The sequence below is a fragment of the Lagopus leucura genome, unplaced genomic scaffold (genome assembly GCF_019238085.1).
Source record: "Lagopus leucura isolate 7727_CA_CO unplaced genomic scaffold, USGS_WTPT01 Super-Scaffold_1, whole genome shotgun sequence".
In the NCBI taxonomy this organism is placed as follows: Eukaryota; Metazoa; Chordata; class Aves; order Galliformes; family Phasianidae; genus Lagopus; species Lagopus leucura.
In genome coordinates this window covers 41,105,602-41,113,101 of record NW_024962250.1, presented here as the reverse complement: position 1 = coordinate 41,113,101, position 7,500 = coordinate 41,105,602, and the positions used below count along the sequence as shown (strand labels likewise).

Sequence of the window (7,500 nt, the reverse complement as noted above, 5' to 3'; positions counted from 1 at the left end):
TGTGCAGGTCGCCAACCAGCAGCCCAGGCTGCCCAGAGCCACATCCAGCCTGGCCTTGAATGCCTGCAGGGATGGGGCATCCACAGCCTCCTTGGGCAGCCTGTGCCAGTGCTGGTAGGGGTGCTTGCTGCTGGTGGGGGCCCTGGTGATGCTGGGGTCCTTGGTGTTGGTAGGAATCTTTGGTGCTGCTGAGGGTCCTGGCAGCACAGGAGCAACGAAGCTGAGTTATGAGTGCAATTCTAAGCAGCAAGACCTGAATCAACGAGAGATGCTGGGCATCTCAATGGGTGGAAGCACGGCTGTGGCAAAGCAGAACTCGCAGCTCATGGCGTGGCCTGGAGGAAAGATGCTCTGAGAGCTCTTCCACCCGGATCCTGGTTCATCCCATACAAGTGGCATCGCTGTGGCTGCAGGGACAGAGCTGTGATTCCCAGCAGAGCTGCGCGTTTCCTGCCGCTCCCTCCTCTCCACACAACCCCATGGCCTCAACTTACTGGGATTACTGGGATTTCCTGCCCCACAGCCCCCAGCCCAGCCTTCCCCAGCCCTTCCCCTTCCCCTTCCTCAGTCCCCAGGCAGCACCGGTCGGACAGAGGGAGGTTGGGTGGATGTGATGGGACCCAGCCCCTTCCTGCAGAGCGTCCTCCAGCCTCGGCACATCTGGTTCTGCACAAGGCAGCGGCTGCTTGGTTCTTTTTCATGCCCAGGCTATGGGAAGTGCTAACCCCCCACCGAGGGATCAGTCACCAGGAGTATCTGCTTCCCCACAATGTGACATGGGTGTGAGCAGATCATCTCCATCCCTGTCCGCAGCTTATCTCCATCCTCATCCATAATCCTGTTCCCATCCCTTGTTTCCCACCCCCAACTCCATCTCTTCCTCATCTTCATCCCCATTCCACACTTATCTCCATCTCATCCCCATCCCTCTCTCTATCTCTCTTATCCTGTTCCCAACTCTATCCCATTCCTATCCTATTCCCATCCCATCCTCATCCCCACCTCATCCCTATCCCTATCCTCATCCCTATCCCCATCCCCGCCTCCATCCCCATCCCTCTTATCCCATCCCCAACTCCAGCCCCCCCTCATCCTCATCCTATCCCCATCCCCACTGAGGCAGGGAAGGACACCCCAGCTGGGGCTCCCCTCCCAGGATGAAGGCACAGCTCCAGCTGTTTCCAGCTGCCTCTTTTTTATCCATAGGAGCTCCCAAACAAGCGGTGCTGGTTTTACCAAGGGGGCAGAAGAAAAGCCCTTTTTAGCATCCTAAGGACTATGGGGGAAGGCCCCTGCCCCAACAGAGAGGCCCTGAGGGCCACAGGCCCCTAAACACAGGACATCCCTGGCCAGGGGACAGAGGCACAGGTGGGGACATCCTGGTGCCAGCTGCAGCCATTTTCCCCTGTGAAAAGTTCATCATACAAACAAAAGTGGACTTTCAGAGAGCAGAACTGCCAGCTGCACCCAAATGTTCCACTTGCCAGTTTCCATTCATTCCAGAAAATGGTTGTGTCTCCATGTGGGGTTAGAGAGCCTAAGACTAAGGACCTAAGTCAATTTTCTCCTTAGAAACATATCAGTAGCCAAACGTGAAACAGCTGTGGACACCAGCTGCAAACCATCCCCTGTGAATCTTGGGGGGGACGAGGCTAAATTCGACCCCACTGCAGGATTGGGGGTGCAGGGAGGGGAAGGGCTGTGGGTCTGCTGCCCCTCTGGGAGTTGCTTGGGTATCCTGGGTGCACGGGAGCTTGGGGAGAAGCCCTCCCCTTGGCACCTGCTGGAAGGCTGTGGAGCTCATCCAGCTGGCCCTGCTCGCTGCCTTAATGGTTTTCCATGGCCAAGGCTAGGCGTTCCCCTCCGGGTGCCGACGGCGGGTCGGGATGCAGCCCGACGTCACCCCAAAGCTCTGGGATCCCCGCGGGTGCGAGCTGGGTGCAGGACGCGGGTTCTCCCAGTGACGCGGCCCCAGCTCCGCCGCGGGGACAAGCTGAGGGCGTCCCGCCGCTCCCCCATCGGGGATTTCCCACCGGAATGCCACGGATGTGCCGCCGCGTCCCCTCTCCCCGTTATCTGCCCTCCCCGTTATCCGCCCTCCCCGTTTCGTGCCGTCCCCGCAGCCTCTCGGGACGGACGCAGCGCTACGTTGGCCTCGGGCCGGGGAAGCGCTCCAGGGCGATGCGCGACATTTGTTTGTGCGCTTCCAGCTTTTCCTCTCCCCCCACCCCCTCCAACCCCCCGCAGCTCTCATGGGGACACGGAGTCATGTTTCTACCCGGCTGCGGGGAGCGGAGGGAAGAGGGAGGCTCGGGGCCCCCCGGCCCGGCCCGGCCCCAGCTGGCGGCAATCCCGGCTCCGGGGGCGGCCCGCGGTACCCGGCCCGGAGGGGGATGGGGATGAAGGAAGAGGAGGAGAAGGGGGGGCCGGGAGGGGCGCACAACCCCGGGTCGGATTTTGGGGTAAGCCCCCATTGGCCGGCCCTAAGCTCTTGGGATCCAATGGCAGCGCGGCCGCGGTTTGAGCCCGCCCCGTCCCGCCCTGCCGGCTCCGGTCCGTCCCGTCGGGGTCCGCTCGGCTCCGTTGCGCTACGCGGGATGCGGGCGGCGGTGGCCGTGCTGGCGGTGGCCGCGGCGGCGGCGGTGGCGGCGCTGCCGCCCCGAGCGGAGCTGCTGCCCTACGGGGCGGCTCACGGCGACGGTCGGCTGCGGCACGGGGACGACGAGAGCTCTCCCGGAGTGGTCCTGCGGCCCCCGATGCGCCTCTATGGCCGCGCTGCCCGCCGCCTCTTCGTGAGTCCGCGCGCTCCGGCCCTCCCTCCTTTCCTCTCTGTCCTTCCATCTCTCTTCCTTCCATCAGTCCGTCGCTCCGTCCCTCCATGCCTCCCTCCGTCCCTCCACCCCTCTGACACTTCCTCTGTTCCTCCATCCTTCTGTCCCTCTTTTACCGTCTCTCTCTCCTTCCCTCTCTTCCTATCCCTCCCTCCATCCACTCCCTTTCTCCTCAGCCCTTCACACCCACCTTTCCCATTCCCTCTCGCCCCAGCACCCCTACACGTGTCTTTCCTGCACCCGCACATTCCTACACTCTTCTCATTCTTTCCATCCTCTGCCCACCCCATGCGTCTCATCCCCATCCATCCTCCAGGCCTTTCCCCTCCCTGCATCCCACCCAACCCTCCTCCTAGGGAACAAGGAGCCCTTTTCCCCTTTCCCCCCGCAGCTGTTCCCTGCCAGCAGCTGGCTCTGGCCTTGGAGCAGCCCGAGAGGTCTTTGTTTGGGGCCACGCGGCCTCGGGGCTGTCAGCGCCGTGCTGCTCAGGCTGACACACGGGATAGAGGTGGTGATGGCAGGAGGGTGGTGTCCCCTCCCCGGCTCCCCAACCCCCTGTGCTGCTCTCCTCACAGGTGGGCACCAACGGGGTCATCTCCAGCCAAGATTTCCCAGGTGAAACCCAGTACGTGGACGACGACTTCCCAACAGATTTCCCCGTCATCGCTCCCTTCCTGGCCGACCTCGACACCTCTGGGGGCAGAGGGGACATCTACTACAGGCAGGACCACGCTCCATCCATGCTGGAGCAGGCAGCGGGATACGTGCATGCTGGCTTTCCATACACCACCGGCGCCTTCGTACCCAGCAGCGTCTTCGTCGCCACCTGGGAGGATGTGGGAGCCCACGGGGAGCCCGCTGCAAAGGTGGGGTTGGATCCCCAGTGTTGGGTCAGGATCACGGAGCCGTCGAGCCGTGCAGCCATAGAATCATAGCACTGTAGAGTTGTGCAGTCATAGAATCGTGGAAATCACAGCACTGAGTTGGAAGGGACCTTCAGTGGTCGCCTGGGATGGGTTTCCCCAGTGCAACACCCAAAATGGGGAGGCAGGGCTCGTCCTCTTCGCTCGCTGGTAGCGTTGGGTTTGTCTGTTGGCGCAGTGATGTTTTAGGGAGCTGTATTGCATTCCCCCACCCCGGCACTGATAAGGCTCAGATCCACAGCGCTGCCTTTCTGTGCTTGAAGCTGTCTCCAAAAATGTGGGGTGGGAGCCAATGAGCCACACGGTGACGGTAATGGTGACGCTGTGCCACCAGCAGCCCATCCCTGCACCGGGGCCCTTCAGTGGCGGAATGGGGAGAGCGAGGAAGCCAGCGGGGTTTGGAAGGAAGCAGAGCACATTTTTTCCTCTTATTTAAAACTTGGGAAAGCAGCTGAAGAAATGCCATCGGAGGCCTCGCAGCGACCCTGCGGACGGCAGCAGAGCAGCCGCGTTTTCTTTGCCTAATTGTTTTCTTCCTCTGCAAGCAGTTGGATCAGGGAGCGGAGCGGCTCGATGGAAACTTTGCTTTAGGAGCCCCGAAATTCAGTTGGTGCATGACCTGCACCCTTAGCAAAAATCGCTGGCGATGTCCCCAAAGCCCAGTTTTTGCTCCCTGTTCTGTGCCACCCTCCAGCTCGCGCTGGGGCTGGGGGCTGAGCTCACATCAAGGATTTGCCTCTCCTTGCCCTGTGTCGCTCGATGCCAGCTCATGGCTGTCCCCAAGGGCGATGCGTCACCCCCCCTGTAATGCGTGGGGAAGGAATCCGCCCCGGGGGGGGTCTCACCCCCGGCCTTTTGGCTGCCTCTGCGGGGTCTGAATGCCCGAGTGTGAGCTGACAACAGAGCTCTTTGTGCCCCTGCTGCTGTGCGTGTGCTCTGCATTGCAGCCCTGGGGGTGCTGTGGATTCTCCGCTGGCTAGTTAGGGTTGTGCTCGCCCCCCGTGGCCCCTCTGCCTCCCTGGGGCTGGCACGGCCCCAAGGCTGTAGCACGTGTTTATAGCATGACCATAGGGAAGGCAGGAGCACGTGTGTGTTTTTTCCAGAGGAAACCAAGTGACATTTGTTCTCCCATAGGAATGCAGCTGCGGGTTTTCCTGCGGTGCTGATGGGGAGGTGGAGGGGGCTGCTGGGGTTGGGCAGGATGGAGAGATGGGGATGGGAGCAAGGGGCTTGCAGGTGCCTGGGGTGCAGCCGGTGGGCTGTCACCTCGCTGCATGGCAGCTCCAAGGAACCTCTCTTGGGAGGTTTCTGCAGGGCAACAAAGGGCTTTTTGGAAGAGTTCTCCTGTTTGCATGCATTTTTGGGGTGCTGTCACATCCCCACCTCCCTCTTTTGGAGGGTACAGGGCATTCAGGATGCTCCACTATGGGTTTCCCCATGACGCTGGGACATGGTTAGTGGGGATGGTGGCGATGGGTTGCTGGTTGAACTTGGTGATGTTGGAAGTCTTTTCCAACCTTAACAATTCTATGATTCTATGCACGGGCATGGTGAGGATGGGTTAATGGTTGGACTTGACAATCTTGGAGGCTTTTCCAACCCTCATGATTCCATGAGTGGGCATGGTGGGTATGTGTTGGTGGTTGGACTCGGTGATCTTTGAAGTCTCTTCCAACCTGAATGATTCTATGATTCTGTGAGTGGCATGGTGGGGAACTCGACATTCTTGGTGGTCTCTTCCAGCCTTAATGATGCTATGATTATATGATCTCTCCATCCTCCTGGCAGCTCAACACCTTCCAAGCCATTCTAGCCTACAATGAGGAGGACACCTACGCCATCTTCCTCTACCCAGAGGGTGGCCTCCAGTTCCTGGGCACGCGGCCCAAGGAGTCCTACAACGTGCAGCTGGAGCTGCCAGCCAGGGTGGGCTTCAGCCGCGGGGATGGCGACGATGGGAAGCGAGAGGGGCACTCATACAACGTGGCCAGCAGCCAGCAGGAACTGCAGCGGCTCGAGCGGTGAGTGGGGATGGCGGACAGGGAGCAGCCCCATTCCTTGGAATAAGGCCTTGGGGACCTTCGGTGTGCCCACATCCCCTCCAATTGTGATTATACACACACAATTGTGTGTGTCTGTGCAGGGAGAGCAACGTGGGGGTGCCTGGAGTGTGGGTTTTCCATGTGAGCACCCTGGAGAACGTGGAGCCAAGGAGTGGCCCTGGTGCAGCGCTGAGTTCCGTGCCCCGTGGCACTGATGACGCCTCATTGCCCACTGAGCTTTTGGCCCAACCTGGCTTGAGGACAACGTCACCACATCCGCACCCTGCGCTGCTCAGCATTGTCCCCTCAGGGCTGCCCACGTCCCCACTGGGGCAGGAATGGAGCCCCGGGCTGCACTCCATTGGGGATGCTCCACAAGGCCACCCCGTGTCCTACAGCTCCGGGCAGCACGGTGTGGGTGTGGAGGAGGACGTGCACTTTAACACAAATGGTGAGAAGGGCTTTTTTCTTGCAAGCTCACCTCTTCCCAGGGGGGCATAAGTTGGCACTGCTGCCGCCTCACAAACTCCCTGAGCCCAAACTGGCTGCCTGGGAGCTGTGGCGTGGTGCCTGCAGGCAGCGAGCCCGGTGGTGGCTCCGTCCCCTTGTCCTCAACCCACCCTCTGCTTCTCCCCAGTGTTCACCTACAGCGCGGGCAGCAGGGAGACGTGTGCCCAGCACCACGGGCGCTGCTCCCCGCATGCCTTCTGCACCGACTATGCCACCGGGCTGTGCTGCCACTGCCGGGCTGCCTACTATGGCAATGGGCGACAGTGCCTGCCCGAAGGTACGTGGGGTGGGCGACATGGAAGGGGCGTAGAGCACGGGGTCGGGTGGCCGATGCCAGGGCCATGTCTCCATCCGTGACTGCTTTGTGTCTCCATCCAGGGGCCGTGCACCGACTGAACGGGAAGGTGAGTGGCAGCCTGGTGGTGGGTCGCACTCCTGTCCGCTTCCAGGACGTTGACCTGCACGCCTACATCGTGGGCAGCGATGGCAGAGCCTACACAGCCATCAGCAGGGTGCCCGCGCCCGCTGCCCATGCCCTGCTGCCCCTGCTGCCCCTTGGAGGGCTCTTCGGGTGGCTCTTTGCCCTCGAGGAGCCCGGCTCTGAGAATGGCTTCAGCATTACAGGTGAGCAGAGATGGGAGCTGTGGGATGGGGAATGAGTTCTCCCCGCTGCTCTGATGGGTGTAACTACTGGATTCAGCTCACTGTGTGTCACGGGCGCTGTTGGGTGTGACAGAGAGGTTTGGGGGCATTGCTCCCTGCAGCATTACAACCAAATCTTATACATTTTGCTTTCCTGCCCAGGTGCTGAGTTCACCCAGTACCTGGAGGTGACTTTCTACCCTGGGGAAGAGCAGGTGCACATCACTCAGACAGCCGAAGGGCTGGGGGCAGACAATTACTTAAGCTTGAGGACCCACATTGAGGGCCAGGTGCCTTTTGTCCCAGAGAGTGCCAGCGTCCACATTGCTCCCTACAAGGAGCTCTACCGCTACTCCAGCTCAGGTATGAGCCGTGTATCCCAATTTTTTGGCCCTGTCTTTGGTTTTTCTTATGTGCCTCATTTAGATCAGCCCCCACAAAGTTGTGGGTGTCCCAGAGAGTTGGAAATGGCTCTAAGATCCCTTCCAACCCTACCCTACCCAATCCAACCCTACTCAGCCCTACCCCATCCAACCATACCCAATCCAACTC

At 60.6% G+C, this 7,500-nt stretch overlaps 1 protein-coding gene across 1 annotated transcript in view; it reads left to right on the top strand.

Annotated features, from left to right (window-relative positions):
* Positions 1-2,597: 2,597 nt before the first annotated feature.
* The window catches only part of NID2 (nidogen 2), a 12,212-nt gene continuing 7,309 nt past the window's right edge, over positions 2,598-7,500 (top strand). The window contains exons 1-7 of the mRNA XM_042895175.1: positions 2,598-2,792; positions 3,407-3,697; positions 5,543-5,775; positions 5,898-6,247; positions 6,434-6,583; positions 6,685-6,930; positions 7,111-7,311. Coding sequence (XP_042751109.1) covers positions 2,598-2,792; positions 3,407-3,697; positions 5,543-5,775; positions 5,898-6,247; positions 6,434-6,583; positions 6,685-6,930; positions 7,111-7,311 — 1,666 coding nt within the window. The remainder of the gene's footprint in view (positions 2,793-3,406; positions 3,698-5,542; positions 5,776-5,897; positions 6,248-6,433; positions 6,584-6,684; positions 6,931-7,110; positions 7,312-7,500) is intronic.